The following is an 18425-nucleotide window of genomic DNA, read 5'->3' on the forward strand; positions in this document are numbered from 1 at the left end:
GTGCGGGTAGTCAGAGGCTGTTTCCCAGGGCTGAAACGGCTGCCACAAGAGGGCACATGTTTAAGCTGCTTGGGAGTCGGTAAGAAGAGATGTCAGGGGTAAGCTTTTTACGCAGAGAGTGGTAAGTGGTGGAATTGGCTGCCAGTAACGATGGTGGAGGTGATACGATAGGCTATTTTAAGAGACTTTTGGATAGGTACATGGAGCTCAGAAAAATTGAGAGCTATGGGTAACCCTAGTAATTTCTAAGATAGGTTTACATTCGGCACAACGTTGTTTACCGAAGGGCCTGTATTGTGCTGCAGGTTTTCTATGTTCCATGCTTTTCTATGTTAACTGCACGATTGACATTTTCCACAGGTTAAATAAAGATTAGTAACAGGTCTAGAACAATGGCCACCTGTTTCAAAGCAAGGGTGCGACATCCGCCCAGCAAACACCTGTTCCGTTTTCAGAATTTCTAATTTCAGACGGATACATCTATTGTTCCTGTGTTGACTGAGGGTGTTCTGAACTCTTCTCCTCAATGGCCAGTGGAAGCAAAGCCTTTCATTCCATTGAAGGCTAAGATTCTTGATAAACAATGGGTTACAGGGACGGACATGATGGAATACAGAATGAAATTTCAGATCAGATCAGCCATGATTTCATTACCTGCAGCATCAGTTTTGAGGGATGTGTGCTCCAGTTATGTGTGTTTGTAGGTTGACTGGAAAAGCACTAACAATTTAATTAATGTAAACTTGTATAATCAGTGCATTCGAAGGGAGATGTAATTTTAAGTATATGGTTGAATTGAAAACAAGCATTAAATTGATGAACCGTTTACATCCAACGTTGTGCTTTAAGTATGTGCCCCAGCTACGTCAGGGGATGGAATTTATGAGTAACTCGGTGAGCTGGACATCACGGTGTTGGACCGAGAAACAAGCTCCCGATTCCATGTTAATCCTGCTGCAGACTCCGTGTGTCTTTCCACGACCCCAACACAGACCCCTCAGCACCACTAGTGGTCAGGGGACCTCGGATGGCCACGAGTGGCCGGAGATCCCCGTGGAGCCACCATTTGTCGGCGGTCGGATGGACAATGGAGAGGGTTCAGCTGTCCGGCCCTTTCTCTGTGACACTCCCGATCTCCACATCAACTCCATCTATCTGACTCTGGGTGAATTTTAACAATTAACAAACATAATTCCTCTCAGCGATCAGCTGTCTGAGTGATCCCCTGGCTCTGAGAGGAAGGGGTATTTATGGTCCACACTGTCAGGATGTTGAGTTTACCAGGAGACAAAGACTGCAGGGATGAGAAGTTTTCTGTTGTCTAATACACTGTGTGTGAACCCAGCTGGCAATTCTGGTTTACATTTGTAAAACAGATGTTCTTTTTTTCAAAATACTGAACAGCAAAACTCTGCATTGATTAATCTACTCGAAACCAGATCAGCCTCGATAGTTCTCCCAAATCAGTCGGGACTTTGTGACCAAACTCGAGAAAAAAAGCACGCTGCCCACTCCAACAACGGCACAGCCGGATGAATCCCATCATTGATTTTGTTGTCGCTCTGAAACCAGAATAAACGGCCATTCCGGTGTTTTAAAATACAAGTGCTCTCCCACACCAGGACCTAACGATATGTGTGCGGTACTTTACGTCGCACACACAGAAACATAGAAAGCCTACAGCATATTACAGGCCCTTGGGCCCATAAAGCTGTACCGAACCTTAGAGCTACCTAGGTTTGCACATAGGCCTCTATTTTTCTGAGCTCCATGTACCTATCCAGGAGACTCTTTAACAACCCTATCGTATCAGCCTCCACCACCGTCGCCGGCAGTCCATTCCACGCAGTCACCACTCTCTACGTAAAAAACTTACCCCTGACATTTTCCCCGTACCAACTTCCAAGCACCTTAAAACTATGCACTCTCGTTGTAGCCATTTCAGCCCTTGGTAAAAAGCCTCTGACTATCAACAGGATCAATGTCTCTCATCATCTTATACACCTCTATCACTTAACTTCTCATCCTCTGTCGCTCCAAGGAGAAAAGGCTGATTTCACTCAACCGTGCTGCCAGGCTCGCATTGAAACGGGTTAATGGCTGAGGTACCAATCACGACATCCCCCCCTCCCCCCCCACCCCACCACCGGTGCTGTGAACAGAGTATTTACAAGCTACGTTATTCTCATTGATGCGAAGAGCTGTCAATTACTGGTTACACCCAATAGTGGAGGAGGGCCAGTGGAGAGGGTGGTACCACCATCTCCCGCTCGCGTTCCGAACTCTCTGTCAAAGCGGAACAAACCTCAAACTAAATGTCCCCCTTTTTTATTTATCTCCATTTCCCTCCGAGGGAAGTTGGGGGCTTTTGTGAACCATAATCTGCAGCCGGTGTCTGATTTATGGCTGAAAAGCAGGAGGAGACCGCTCGGTCCATCGGCTTGATGCCGGCTCCCCGGGGTGCCAGAGATCCCGCCTGAAGAAGTGGGGGGAATTTTATTGAAAGGATAAAGATGGTGTGAGAGGGGTCAGACAGGATGTTTGTCTCAGTGGGGACAGGAGGGGCTCATCTGTGGAAATGTTTGAGCCCAAGGTGGTGGTGAGCAGAGGGATTCACCATATTGGTGGACAAACACGGGCAGACTATTGACCTGTAAGTGGGGCTAATGGTCCGGGCAAAGTAAGGATATGAGTGGTGTTGGGGGGTGTGGCAAGGATGGACAGGTATGGGGTCTTGTTGAATGACAGGACTGGCTGGAGGGGCCGAGTGGCCTGCTCCTGTTCCTGTTGTCTGTGTGTTCAAAGAGAAGGAATAACCAGACTGCTCTTGGGCTTGCAGGAAGTCCCAGTCGGTGTTGTAGGGACAGCTGCTTACAGTCCAGTTGTTCCCAAACTGTGTCAACCATTTGACTGACGGACCAAATTCAATATTTCTAAATTTTCAATCGATACATACCATATATTTATAAATTGGTCACTTCACAAAACTCTATATATTGTTAACGACATAAAAACGATATTTTATATTGTGACTGACAGAGAATCATATAATTTCTGTTCCGTGTGTTATCTGAATGTACTTGCCTGTGATGCTGCCACAAGTCAGTGTTTCTCTGTACCTGTACCTTCCCGTACTTGTGCACTTGGCAATAAATTCAACAGGACCTGAGAAAACTCAGGGAGATTTGATTGTGATGATCATATTGACACCTCGGTAGGTGGAATGTAAAGAGACAGTACACTGTTAAATGTAAGACCCTTAACAGTGTCGATGAGCATAGGGATCTTGGAGTCCAAGTTCATTGCTCCCTGAAAGTAGCTACATGGCTGGTTAAGAAGGCAAATGGCATGTTTGCCTTTATAAGTCAAGATATTACATTCAAAATTCATAAAACTCGATCAGACCACATCTGGAGTGTTTCATACAGTTCTGGTCGCCCCCATTCTTGGAAGGATGTCGGGGCATTGGATGCACATTACAAAAAAAAGATATATCCTTGATGCTGCGCTTTTTTCAGGCCATGTGAAAATTTACGGCTCAGAGCAATGGTTGACCCACACAGCTGAAAAAATAGTAATTTGTGGGAACATCGGAGACCCAACCACGTTAGATTCTATCATATTAAACACGATTGAATGTGGTACATTGTCGTGCTTCCTGTTATAGACGAAATGTTAAACGTCAATAGAGTGGACAGAACTGTTTCACCGGCAGCCTCTCTGGTGTCCAGGAAATAGTAATGAGTAACGCAAGAAAAAATAATAATAATTTCGCCTTGTCCGAGGGAGCGTACTGTGAGGCAATGAGGCTCACGTGCTTAACAATACAGAACTAATGTTGAGCAGGGATTAACTAGAAGGTCCATTTTATATAAATTCAAGAGCTTTTCATTTTCGTGTCTCGAAAGATCACTATTAATGCCCCAATAATTACTTTTACTACCTTTTCAGAACACTGGGTGTCGTACCTTCTCCATTATAGGTATGAGCAAGGATGAGATCTGGGCCAAATTGCGCAATTAAGCGTTCAGCATATCACGCATCATCTTGGACAAACCCAGTTCTGATACTGGGTCTTCCACATTGTATTTTTACACAGATCCAATCTGATTTACCGAGTTTCCAGCACTTTATGAGAGGAGGGCAGGAATATGGTATTGGGGCAAAAAAAAATAATCAGCCATGATTGAATGATGGTGCAGACTCGATGGGGCGAATCACTTCATTCTGCTCCGATATCTTATCATGACAGAATGATGAGTCCTTCGTATCCCCTATCAGGATTCGTGACGTGTGAGGGACAATTACAGATTTGTTCACTGAGATCCTTTTATTTGTCTTCAGCGTTTAAATTTCAGTGAGATTTGCCTTTGGAACATTGAGCAGAAATGTTTTACTCTCCTTTGTATTGTTAATGTGCTTCATTATCTCTCTGGTTAAAGTTAGACCTGTGGTGAGAGATTTATTGGAAGAAAAGCCCACAACTGGAAGCAAACCACGACTGAAAACGAGGGAACAGTGACAAGTGAACCAGCCCAAGGACTGAGAGCACCAACTGGAGAGAAACCCTTCTGACTCAGAGTTTCTATTGATTCAGTCAGGAGAAAGGTTGGTGAGTCTCATTTACACGAACACTGGTCCTTTAGTCATTACATATCTGTACAAGGAAGGTAGGAAATTAGTTAAATGGACTGAATGTGCCCAGAAATACCAGATATGCCTCTGCCTGACCCAGCTCCAATCACTCCAGGTCTAGTAATGTGCTTTCAGAAGCCCAGCTCTTTAAAGTCACAAACATTCTCTCAGTGTTTGCTCATTTGAAGGTCCTGCATCATCTGAAGTAGTGTTTGGTCAGTTCTGATGTTTCCTTGTTATATTATAATCACCTGAAAATGCATTGACAATCTCCTCCCTTTATATGAAGCCCCAAACGTGTCGTGCTGTAGTGATTGTAGAAATGCGGAATTATCATGAACTGCAGCAACATGTCATTGATTCCTCTGGCTATTGCAATTTGCAATGATATACTAACCCTCGAATATATCGTCATGCAAGCCTCTGCTGAGAACAGACTTTTTATAAAGCAAAATGTCCCAACACTGCATTTTATTCAATCCTCACTAGCAAATGGCAAGCAACAGTTTACATTGACATACCTTGGCCTCATCAAGTACTTTTCTGCTAATTACATTGTCAGAACCTGTGAAGGTGACATTAAGCAGAGGTGGAAATTCAAAGTTATGTTCCCATGGATGTTGTACATAGGACTTCAGCAAAGCCTTTGACAATGTGTCACATGGCAGCTTGGTCTCGATGATCAGGTCTCATGCTGTCCGGAGAGAGCAAGTTGGATGTTTTCAAAATTAGCTTCAAGGTAGCAAGCAAAGAGTGCTGGTTGAAGGCTTCTCCTCGCAATGGAGGTGAGTAATCAGTGGTGTGCCATGAGGCTACAATTTGGGAACTTTGATATTCGTTATATTATTGCAATGATTTGGATGCGGTTGCACAAGGCTTACTTGACGGGTAAGATCGCAGAATGCACAGCATTAGTAGTTGCTGTTCACAGAGAAGATTATCGTAGCATCTAGGGGATCTAAATGGACAAGTGTGGCAAAGAGATTGAAAAACCAACCCCAGCAGCAGCGGATTCATGCAGATGTTGGGGATTATGTGGAGGAAAGAGGAAGTGGATGAGGCAGGCGCATTCGCATAATTTAAAAAAAACAGTTGGGATGTGTAGATGGAGTGAAAAGGCCAGATGGGAAATGGGCCCATCACAGGAAATTGTGACCATCTCGGTTGGCACTGTAGTTGGCATTGTCTCGTTGAGTGGAACACACTGAATTTGGACTCTATTACTCTGTGACTCTGTCAGTAGATACCCCAGATATCATTGGACAGAGATACAGAGATGGTGCAGAAGTTGTTATTAAGCGGGAATGTTTGGTCCACAAGCCAACTGCTTCTCTGATGCAAGGGATGGAAATACTGTCATATTTGCAAAGTAATTGTAGTCTCTCTAACTCACTGTCTGCTTGTTGTGTAATTCACAGCATCACCAGCAGGTGGAGCTTTCCAGAACCGGGACCAAAATGTAAACAAGACGACGACAATCAACAATCGTCAGTCAGAATCAGAATGGACACAGGTATGATCACTGGGATCTTTGAATTAAACTTTTGTCGCGTTTGTACACAGTAGTTCAGATGAAGAAACTTACACAGATGTTAACAGGGCATAGAAAAGTTTCATCAAGCAGTGCCATTTATCCCACTGCTAAAGAGGCCTTAAATAATTGATCAAACCTAACAGTTCCAGCGCAGGGTCCTGACACCGGTGATGGTCAAATCACTCCACTCACCAGGCAAAGCTTCACCTGAGTGAATGAAACAGGGACTCCAGAATCAGGTGGTCGTGAGTGAAACACAGACAGGAATGCAACAGCAGTCTTGTGGTTTATGTAAATGGTCAGGGTCCTTTTCACCTCCAAACTAGTACTGCGGTGTAAGACATCGCCAACTTTCATTTATAAAATTCAGAACCAGAAAATAGGAGCATTTACTGGATTTCAGAGATTGTGTGATAACAGAGCATTTCAGTTTTTGGAAGGAAAGCTATCAACACCTCCCTGGGTTTTCTCGGCTGCTGCACAAACGAGAAGTGGGGTGTTTCCAAAATCTGTTTTCTGTAGCAGAGCAGAGATTATTGCCGGTGTTGGGAATGGCTGAGGACCAGGAGGCAGCTCATTGTAGATACATTTGTGGTCTGCTTCAGAGATTTAATACCCCAATGAATGTCTGGGCTGTGGAGAAATGGTGAATGTGAGTTTCTCATTATTTCCCTCCTGAGATGATCTTCTACATGAATTTAAATTCCTAGGATCTCTGCTGGGAAACCCGGTATTACCAATTACCAAATGTCTCTGTCACCTATAGAAATTGTGATTCTGTTCAAATCTGTTATTCCAGGTGGAGTAAAACGATATTACAGCCTGGAAACGGGTCCTTCTGCCCATCTAATTCATGCTGATCTAAATGCCTGAGATTGCCCCATTTTCCTGCAGTTTTTATCAAATTTCCCTTGTAAACTTCTTCTATCCTTTTTCCTGACCACATGCTCTCAACTTCGTAATTTTATTTGTGTTTGCAATCTCCTCTGGATGCACGTAATTTATACCCATCACCCAGCAGGTGAAAAAATGCCCCTTTGGTCCGTTTCAAATCTCTGCCCTCAAGTCTCAGACTCCCCTACCACGGGGAAAATAACATGACCATCTACCCTATCTATGCCCCGGATTATTTTATGTTCATATACGCGTGTAGCGTCACCCTTCAAGCCCCTGAGCTCCAGGGAAAACTGTCCTAGCCGAACCATATAACACAATGAACAACACCCTAGTCCAGTACCGTAGTGTTCATTCTTCACTACACATTTTCCAGATTAAGCACGTCCATCCTATAGATTACCAACTGCAACTGCACGCAAAGCTCTATAACCAAGACTTTGCCAATGACTTGCATAGTTGTTACATGATGATCATCAGGCGGGGGATAAGATGGGAACCAGGGCAGCGGTCAGCATAGATCTCCAGGTAATGATCAGTCTGTGACTCAGGGGACTGGACAATGTGCCTCTCAAGGGAATGGTCATTCTGTGACCAAGGGAACTGGATATCATGTGACAAAGCGATTGGAGAATGTGTGATCCAGCAGACTGGACCATGTGTAATCCCGTTGCTGGTCGGTGTGTGACACAGATGACTGGACAGTTAGTGACCCTGGGAGATCTTAGCTTTTGGAAGATAATCGCAGTGATATTTCCCAGTGTCACCGGACACCGTTGCATTAAGATCCTGTGGTCATCCGTGTGTTCAACTGCTGTGAATTCAGTGATCAGTATTACTGTGTCTATCCTGTAATTTTACTGGGAGTTAATGTGTCCAGTCACCGGGTTATTGGGATGGTCACCTGGCAGGACGTACGGTTCACATTACCCAGCACAGTTCCACTCCAAATCTGGTCAGACTGTGTCTTGGCTCCACTGCAGTCTGAATCAGTTTTGCTCAGCTTGAAATTATACTTGTATAACCTGCAATTCATCACTTATTTCAGGTGGGAAATTGAAGCGAGTAACAAAAGGATTGAAGAGGTTTAAACCAGGCGAATCATCGAGGGAAGATGATCGGGACACAGGAAGCAAGGTACCAAAGCAGGGTCAGATTGAGAGCAATGTCCCAATGGAATGCGGTCTGGCCACAGAAGAATTGGAGCAAATTCAGCCCGGAGACAGTGACGTCAGACACACCGATCAGGACCCTGGAACCAGCACAAGTGAGGTGACTGTCTGTCAGCCCAGAGACAGTGACGTCAGAGACATCGATCAGGACCCTGGAACCAGCACAAGTGAGGCGACTGACTGTCAGCTCAGAAGCTCGTTGAACACGGAATTGTCAAGTCCCCAACAAGGAGCAGGTGAGTGAAATATGAGGGTGATGGGTTCGCAGAATGTGGCAAGGAGGAGGGTAAAGGTGAGGCCTTGTTGGAGGGTTGGTCAGAGGAGAGGGGGAATGTGTGGGTGTGGTACACGTGGTGTAGTGGGGCACCCGTTACCCCACTACAGGAAATGTACTACCTGCTTTGAGGATTTCCAGGATGTGTATTGGAGGAAATGCAGCTGTCCAGATAAGGAGAGAATTTCCGGGATGTGAATCAGGGGAAATGTATTTGCCAGGATGGAGGAAGTATCCATCTAGGAATACTGAGGAATCCAGATTCCGAAATCTGGGAAGCGAATATTACCGACAGTCCCAACATCTATTGCCCATCCAAAACTGAAATAGGTGAGTGGGCTGGTTGGGGGGATGGACTGGTTTGCATTAAATGTGGTCCTTCTATTACGTAATGTCTAGAACATCGTTGGTTTGGTTTTAAGGCCAGTGTTGGAATCAATCCATTGTTTGTGTCTGTAGGCAGGTTCAAGACACGTTTTTTTGTTGAGTTGGGTGAGAGTGGTGGAGACGAGGGATATCTGAGTTCAAGCCTACATATTCCTTTTTATATTCACAGAGCCAGGGTTTACAATCTCTGACCTCCTTGCAGAGGGGGGCGAGTATCAACTCTACCAACTGACAAAGTTCTACAGAGAGAGACTCAAACAAGCAATTGAAGAAAAGGTTGAAAGACTCGGTTGGATGTTGACGAAGGAGGGACATTTCAGTAGAGAAGAAAATGAGGTGAGTGTAGCTTGTGTATTGTCACAGAACTGCTGGGAATAGTGACCAAAATTAATCTCCTTCACCTTCTTGGAGTTCTACATGGAATTGGAGCCTTTGATCTCTGACTTGTCTCCAGCAGATCTGGTTTCAGCTGTTAAGGTGGGGAGCACTGGGAACTACAGGTTCAGTGTCACCTTTACCTCTCACACCTGCTGTATTTATCAGTCTGATATAAGAGCAGTGGCTGCATATCTGGACTTTGAACATGGACATCCAGTCTAAACTAATGTCAAATCTTGTCTGAACTGTCGAGCAGATTCACCTCATCTCATTAATCCAGGATGAGTATGAAACAGTCAGATTGTAAATTGAGCCAACCAGCTTCACTGCAGTACTTGACGGAGGGTCTTGACAGCTGGTCTTGGCTCCGTGAGTTCCCAAACAATGTGTGGCAGACTTGGCATAGTCATAGAAAGGTACAGCACAGAAGCAGGCCATTTGGCCCATCTATTCTATACCGGACTACGTAAACTACCTACTCCCATTGACCTTCACCGGGCCATGGCGATCTGTACCCTTAACATTCATGGATCTAACCGCATGTAACCGCTTGTACTGCTTGCGCTGCTAGATAGTTTCACACTCTTATCACCCTCTGAATTAACAAGTTTCACCTTTGTACCCCCTGAACTTTTCACCTTTCACCCTTTACTGATAACCTCTTGTTGTAGCACCTCTTCACCTCAGTACAAAATGTTGCTTGCATTTATCCTGTCTATACCCCATGTAATTGTGTACACTTCTATCAAATCTGCCCTCAGTCTTCCACGTTCCAATGAATAAAGTCCTAACCCCTTTACTCTTTTCTTATAACTTAGGTTTTCCAGTCCTGACAACATCCTTGTCAAGTCAAGTCAAGTCAAATTTACTCAAAAAGCACATTTAAAAACAACCCATGTTGACCAAAGTGCTGTACAAACCATAACAGGTAGCTAAAATTACAAATACAAGAAACACAGATATAAACAACAAGACACTCAGCTTACAGGCACAAAATAAACAATACACGAGCCTAGGCACAAGCCAAAAATCAGCCACATCAGGAAGATTCAACCGCTCGTGAATAAAGGTAAGTTTTGAGCCTGGACTTAAAAGAGTCAATGGAGGGGGCAGATCTGATATGGAGGGGAATGCTGTTCCACAGTCTAGGGGCTACAACAGCAAAGGCGCAGACAGCTCTGAACTTAAATTTAGATCGTGCGACAGCCAGGAGCCCCAAGTCAGCCGACCAAATGACCTGGAAGTAGAATAAGGGGTTAGAAGGTCTGCGTAATAAGTATTCTTTCAAACTTATTTCCATCTGTCCTGTAGGTAGGTGAGCAGAACTGCACATAATATCCAAATTAGTTATGGAAAACCTTTCCAATTCCCTACTGGTAACTGTTCTAGGAGATCAATCATTCAAACCCAGGACATCATTGCTCTTATTTCTCAGAGTAATGTCCTAAGCCCATCCATCTTCAGTTGCATCCTCGATTACCTTAATTCCATCATAGGTGTATGTTGCTTGAAGACTATTCAATGCTTACTTCATAATTCCTCAGTTAATCAGGAAGCCCATGTCTGCATTTAGGAAGTGATTATCATTTTACAGCATGAGTGCCAGGCAGTAACCATCTCCATCATAAGATGGCCGCACTGACATTCCTTAATGTTCTGTTGTCTTTACACATCATAAGACCATAAGGCATCGAAGCACAAATGGACCATTGGGCCCATCGATACTGCTCCACCATTACATCATAGGTGATTTCTTTATCCCTCTCAACCCCATTCTCCTGCCTTCTCCCAGTGTACTTTGCTGACCTGACTAATCAAGAAGGTACCAACCTCTGTTTTAAATATACCCAATGGCCTGGTCTCCGCAGCTGTCAGTGCCAATGAATTCTATAGATTCACTACGCTTCGGCTAAAGAATCTCCTCATCTCTGTTCTAAATGGACGTCCCTCTATTCTGAGGCTATTCCGTCTGGTTGTAGACTCCCCCACTTTGAAACATCATCTCTCCCACTTTGAAACATAATCCTCTCGATGCCTTTGACATTCCACAGGTTACAATTAGATTCCCCCTCATCCTTCCACACTCCAGCCAGTACAGATGCATCCAGGAATTATTCTCGTCAAAATCTGGTTTAAGATCACTGATTCTGTTAGTTTTGATTCCACTCTGGACTTTCCACAAAGCCATGACATATTTTCTCTGATCAGGGTCTAAAACCATTCACAATATGCGGTCTAGCCAGTCCTTGTTCTTATATTCTAATCCTCTCGAAATGAATGCTAACATTGTTTTTGCCTTTCCTAACACCGACTCAACCTGCATGGAATCCTGCACTAGTTCTCCTGACACTCTTTACAACTTTTGTTTCTAAATTTTCTCCCAGATTCAAAAATAGTCTACATCATCTCCGCGTCCTCTCAATGCCTTTGGATATTCCACAGGTTACAATTAGGTTCCCCCTCATCCATACACCTGCCATAGAACCATAGAACATTACAGCTCAGAAGCAGGCCTTTTAGCCCTTCTTGGCTGTTCCGAACCATTTTTCTGCCTAGTCCCATTGACCTGCACCTGGGCCATATCCCTCCCCACCCCTCTCATTCATATACTTGTCCAAGTTTTTCTTAAATGTCAAAAGTGAGCCCGCATTCACCACTTCATCTGGCAGATCATTCCACACTCGCACCACTCTCTGCGTGAAGAAGCCCCCCCCCCAATGTTCCCTTTAAACTGTTCCCCCTTCACCCTTAACCCATGACCTCTGTTTTTTTCCTCCTCTGGCCTCAGTGGAAAAAGCCTGCTTGCATTCACCTTATCTATACCCATCATAATTTAATACACCTCTATCAAATCACCCCTCATTCTCTTACGCTGCAGGGAATAAAGTCCTAACCTATTCAACCTTTCTCTGTAACTCAGTTTCTCAAGTCCCAGCAACATCCTTGTAAACCTTCTGTGCACTCTTTCAACCTTATTAATATCCTTCCTGTAATTAGGTGACCAAAACTGCGCACAATACTCCAAATTCGGTCTCACCAATGTCTTATACAAACTCACCATTACATTCTAACTCTTATACTCAAAACTTTGATTTAGAAAGGCCAATGTACCAAAAACTCTCTTTACAACCCTATCTACTTGTGACGCCACTTTTAGGGAATTATGTATCTGTACTCCCAGATCCCTCTTGTTCTATTGTACTCCTCAGTGTCCTACCATTTACCTTGTATGTTCTACCTTGGTTTGAGCTTCCGAAGTGCAATACCTCACACTTGTCTGCATTAAACTCCATCTGCCATTTTTCTGCCCATTCCTCCAACTGGTCGAAATCCCTCTGCAAGCTTTGAAAACCTTCCTCACTGTCCACTACACCTCCAATCATTGTGTCATCAACAAATTTGCTGATCCAATTTGCCACATTATCATCCAGATCATTGATATAGATGATCCAATGGACCCAGCGCTGATCCCTGTGGCACACCACTAGTCACAGGCCTCCACTCAGAGTAGCAATCCTCCACTACCACTCTCTGGCTTCTTCCATTGAGCCAATGTCTAATCCAATTTACTACCTCTCCATGTATACCTAGCAACTGAATCTTCCTAACTAACCTCCCATGCGGAACCTTGTCAAAGGCCTTACTGAAGTCCATGTAGACAACATCCACTGCCTTCCCTTCATCCAGTTTCCCGGTAACTTCCTCGAAAAACCCTAATAGGTTGGTCAAACATGATCTCCATGCAAAAAGCCATGCTGACTTTTTCTAGTAAGTCCCTGTCTATCCAAATACTTGTAGATCCTATCTCTTAGTATTCCTTCCAAGAATTTAACTACTACCGATGTCAAACTTACCAGCCTATAACTTCCAGGTTTTCTTTTTGAGCCTTTTTTAAACAACGGAACTACATGAGCTATCCTCCAATCCTCCGAAACCTGACCCTTGGATATCGACATTTTAAATATTTCTGCCAGGGCCCCTGCAATTTCAACACCGGTCTCCTTCAAGTTCCGAGGGAATACCCTGTCAGATCCTGGGGATTTGTCTACTCTGATTTGCCTCAAGACAGCAAGCATCTCCTCCTCTTTAATCTGTATAAGTTCCATAACCTCCCTACTTGTTTGCCTTGTTTCAGTAGACTCCATTCCAGTTTCCTTCGTAAATACAGATGCAAAAAACCCATTTAATATCTCTCCCATTTCTTTTGGTTCCATACATAGCCGACCACTCTGATCTTCAAGAGGACCAATTTTATCCCTTACTATCATTTTGCTCTTCACATACCTGTAGAAGCTCTTAGGATTATCCTTCACCCTGACTGCTAAAACAACGTCATGTCTTCTTTTAGCCCTCCTGATTTCTTTCTTAAGTATTTTCCTACTCTTTTTATACTCCGCGAGCATCTTATTTCCTCCCTGTTGCCTATACTTGTTATACATCTCTCGCTTCTTCTTTATCAGAGTTCCAATATCCCTCGAGAACCAAGGTTCCTTAGTCTTATTTATTTTGCCTTTAACCCTGACAGGAACATACAAACACTGCACTCTCAAAATATCTCATTTGAAGGCCTCCCACTTACCAATTACATCCTTGCCAGAGAACAACCTATCCCAATCTACGCTTTTTAGATCCTTTCTCATTTCTTCAAATTTGGCCTTTTTTTCCAGTTTGGAACTTCAACCCGAGAACCAGATCTATCTTTATCCAAGATCAAATTGAAACTAATGTCATTATAATCCCTGGAACCAAAGTGTTCCCCTACACACACTTCCATTACCTGCCCTAACTCATTTCCTAATAAGAGATCTAATATTGCATCTCCCCAGTTTGTACATCTATATATAGATTTAGAAAACTTTCCTGAACACATTTCACAAACTCTAATCCATCTAGACCTGATGGTAGTCCCGATCAATGTGTGGAAAATTAAAATCCCCTACAATCACAACTTTCTGTCTCCTGCAGTTGTCTGTTATCTCTCTGCAGATTTGCTCCTCTGATTCTCGCTGACTATTGGGTGGTCTATAATACAACCCTATTAATGTGGTCATAATGTGGTTAATATGTTTCTCATATTAATGAGAAACTTTTCTGTTTCTCAGCTCCACCCATATGGTCTCAGTAGACAAGCCCTCTAATCTTTTCTGCCGAAGCACTGCTGTAATATTTTCCCTGACTAGCAAAGCCACCCCTCCACCCTTCATCCCTCTGCCTTTATCACGTCTGAAACATCGGAACCCTGGAACATTGAGCTGCCAGTCCTGCCCCTCTTGTAGCCAAGTTTCAGTAATGGCTATGATGTCATAATTCCATGTGTCAATCCAAGCCCTCAACTCTTCTGCCTTTCCCATCCTTCTACGCTCCAGCCGGTACAGGCGCATCCGGCACTCATTCTCAGCAAAATCGTTTCTGCCAAAGTGTATGGCCATGTACCTCCCTATACTACATTCCAATTGTCACTGATTTGTCCATTTTGTCATCAGTCTATGTCCTCTAGCGAAATCCCTGCTTTCTCAACACCTCCTGTCCTTCCCCATATCTTCGTAACGCGTGCAATCTTAGTCAGAAAGCCTTCAAATCATTAACATAAAGGAAAAAGAAACTGTCCCAAAACCAGACACTGCAGAACACTTTTGGTCACTAACATCCAACATGAAAAAGCCCTAATTGTTCCCAGCTCTGTCAGGCAAGATTCCCTTCCATGGATTTTGGTCTTTTTTAATATGTGCGTCCAAATTCCCCAAAATCTAATCCTCCATTCTCGACTGATGACATCTTCCCAAACGCTGATCAAACTAACTGGCCTCCCATTTTAAATGGTCGATCCTCCGAAACCATTCCAAAATCTAGTGATTCTTGAGTGATCATTACTAATGTCTCCACAATCTCTTCAGCCTCCTCTTTCAGAAGCAATCGGGTGCGCTTGATCTGGACTTCTCTATCTTCAGTACTTCAGTTTCCTGAGCGCCTTCTCCTTAATAATTGCAAATACACTCATATCTGCCACCTGACATTCTCAAATAGTAAACACAAAGTACACTGCAGATGCTGTGGTCAAATCAACACATACAAACAAGCAGGATGAACTCAGCAGGTCGGGCAGCATCAGTTGAAATGAGCAGTCAATGATTCTTTAGTCCTGACGAAAGGTCTCTGCCCGAAACCTTTACTGCTCATCTCAACTGATGCTGCCCGACCTGCTGAGTTCATCCAGCTTGTTTGTACGTGTTGACATTCTCAAATATCTGGCACGTTCTAATGTTTTTACAGTGAAGACTGACGCAAAATACCGACTAATACCTTCCGTCATTTCCTTGTCCCCTGACATTACCTCTCCACTGTCATATTCCAGCGGCCCAAAATCCACTTTCCTCTCTTTCACTCTTCAAATATCAGACGGACCTTTTGGTAAGCTTTATTACATTATTCGCTAGCCTACCTTCATATTTCATATTTTAAGTACTTAGGCTTTTTTAATTGCCTTGGTTTGTAAAAGCATCCCAGTCCTCCAGCGTTCTACTATATTTTGTAATATTCTGTACCCTCTCCCTTGCTTTTGTGCTCCTCATCAGCCACAGTTGATCGCCCTCCCTTTAGAATAATTCTGCATCTTCGTGATCATTTGTCCTGCACCTTTTAAATTGCTCCGAGAAACATCAGCCATTCCTGCTCTGCCATTGTCGCTGTTAGTGTCATCTTTGAATTTATTGTTCCCCAGCTCCTCTCTCATGCCTCTGTAATTCCTCTATCCAACTGCCATACTGATACATCTAACTTTACATTCTCCCTCTCAAACTGCACTGTGAGTTCTGCTATTTGATGATCACTGCCTCTTAAGGGTTTATTTACCTTAAGCTCCCTAATCAAATCTGGCACAATACGCAACACCAAATCCAGATCCGCCTTTCCTATAGTGGGGTCAACCATAGGCTTCTCTCAAAAGCCATCGCATAGGCATTCTATAAAGTCCCTCACTTGGGAATTCAGCACCGACATGATTTCCCAAATCTACCTGCATATTGACTATGTGACTATTTTCACATTCACCTTTTTGCATGCCTCTTCCCTCTCCTGTTGTAATTTGTAGGTCACATCCTGGCTACTGTTAACAGGCCTGTATCATCAGGGTCATTTTACTTATGCAGTTTCTTAACATCTACATCGTCCAATCCGATATCACCTCTTTCTCAGGACTTTTCATTTTTAATGACAGCATCTTTGACCCAACACTTTCACCTACCTGCGTATCCTTTCGATTCAATATTTATCCTTGGATGTAAGCACCCAACTACAAACTTCGTTCAGCCATGATTCAGTGATGCCCGCCATCCATTATTTGCTCTCCCACTCTCCCCTTCTTCCATTCTTGTTGTCGCATCTTTTTGGTGTAATGTTGCACATTGATGGACAAGGAAATTAGTCACATTGCATCTACTGCAGGGTGTCAGTAAATCCTTATTCTTGCACACTATTGATTTAGAATTTCCTTCAGTTACTGTTTCTCTGTTAATGACTGAACCCAGGGAGGATGAGGCAGCAGCCCAGTGATTGCATCTGTTCTGAAGCTACTGGGACCATGAACAGATATTTTCCTCCACATTCTCCATGTCTGTCTGTCTGCTCCACAATAAATTCATTGTTTTCCTTTTATAGAAAGTCACCGAACTGACAGAGAAGGGAAATCGGGCAGAGAGTTCCAAACTCTTCCTCAGTTTGGTGATGGGCAAAGGCTCCCGGGCCCGGAGGGCGATGTGGGAATCCTTTGTGACATGGAGAACTGAGTTACCGAAGTTGGACAGAATACTAAGGGAAATACAGGAACTCGGTACGTTAAAAACACGCACTGAACACAAAGACACATCGAAATAAACGTTTTAGTTAGTTTAATTATTTTAGCTCTGTTTCCATGGATTTTTTAATATATTTAAACAGGTCCCGATCCACAGGAATACATGAACGTCGCCCAAGGGTTATCTGAGCTACCCACGCAGCTGATAGGTGAGTGATGAAATGCACAGTTCAAACCACATCTCAGGTGTTAAACAGTGACTTGGCAAAACCTGGGAATCAAAATTCAACAATAATCATTCGTTGATCTTTGGATTAAGCTTACAATTTAGAGAATCTCTCTTTGCAGCCTGAATATTCTATATTGTATTTTTATGTTAATCCAGCTGTTGGTTCTGTTGAAGCCTTCACTGCAGGTCCTCATGCTCTGGGAATCCCCACACACCCTAGGCAGTCTCCTTAAAGCACACGATATTGGGGGTATGGGATTGATGTGGATAGAGAAGTGGTTGGCAGACAGGAAGCAAAGGGTGGGAATAAACGGGACCTTTTCAGAATGGCAGGCTGTGACTTGTGGGGTACTGCAAGGCTCAATGCTGGGACCCCAGTTGTTTACAATATATATTAATGATTTAGACGAGGGAATTAAATGCAGCATCTCCAAGTTTGCGGATGACACGAACCTGGGCGGCGGTGTTAGCTGTGTGGAGGATGCTAAGAGGATGCAGGGTGACTTGGATAGGTTAGATAAGCGGGCAAATTCATGGCAGATGCAATTTAATGTGGATAAATGTGAGGTTATCCACTTTGGTTGCAAGAACAGGAAAATAGATTATTATCTGAATGGTAGCCGATTAGGAAAAGGGGAGGTGCAATGAGACCTGGGTGTCATTGTACAACAGTCATTGAAGGTGGGCATGCAGGTACAGCAGGCGGTGAAAAAGGTAAATGGTATGCTGGCATTCACAGCAAAAGGATTTGAGTACAGGAGCAGGGAGGTTCTACTGCAGTTGTACAAGGCCTTGGTGAGACCGCACCTAGCGTATTGTGTGCAGTTTTGGTTCCCTAATCTGAGGAAAGATATTCTTGCCATAGAGGGAGTACAAAGAAGGTTCACCAGATTGATTCCTGGGATGGCAGGACTTTCATATGAAGAAAGACTGGATCGACTAGGCTTATACTCACATGAATTTAGAAGATTGAGGGGAGATCTTATTGAAACGTATAAAATTCTAAAGGGATTGGACAGGCTAGATGCAGGAAGATTGTTTCCGATGTTGGGGGAGTCCAGAACGAGGGGTCACAGTTTAAGGATAAAGGGGAAGCCTTTTAGGACCGAGATGAGGAAAAACTTCTTCACACA

General features: G+C 43.7%; 1 protein-coding gene across 1 annotated transcript in view; it reads left to right on the top strand.

Annotated features, from left to right (window-relative positions):
* LOC140720621 (NACHT, LRR and PYD domains-containing protein 3-like) overlaps nucleotides 1–18425 on the top strand; it is a 57495-nt gene that overhangs the window by 24649 nt on the left and 14421 nt on the right. Inside the window, exons 4-9 of the mRNA XM_073035453.1 lie at nucleotides 4443–4608; nucleotides 6054–6148; nucleotides 8112–8471; nucleotides 9066–9232; nucleotides 16928–17099; nucleotides 17207–17272. Coding sequence (XP_072891554.1) covers nucleotides 6139–6148; nucleotides 8112–8471; nucleotides 9066–9232; nucleotides 16928–17099; nucleotides 17207–17272 — 775 coding nt within the window. The 5' untranslated portion in view covers nucleotides 4443–4608; nucleotides 6054–6138. The remainder of the gene's footprint in view (nucleotides 1–4442; nucleotides 4609–6053; nucleotides 6149–8111; nucleotides 8472–9065; nucleotides 9233–16927; nucleotides 17100–17206; nucleotides 17273–18425) is intronic.

Source organism: Hemitrygon akajei, unplaced genomic scaffold, assembly GCF_048418815.1.
Source record: "Hemitrygon akajei unplaced genomic scaffold, sHemAka1.3 Scf000045, whole genome shotgun sequence".
Lineage (NCBI taxonomy): Eukaryota > Metazoa > Chordata > Chondrichthyes > Myliobatiformes > Dasyatidae > Hemitrygon > Hemitrygon akajei.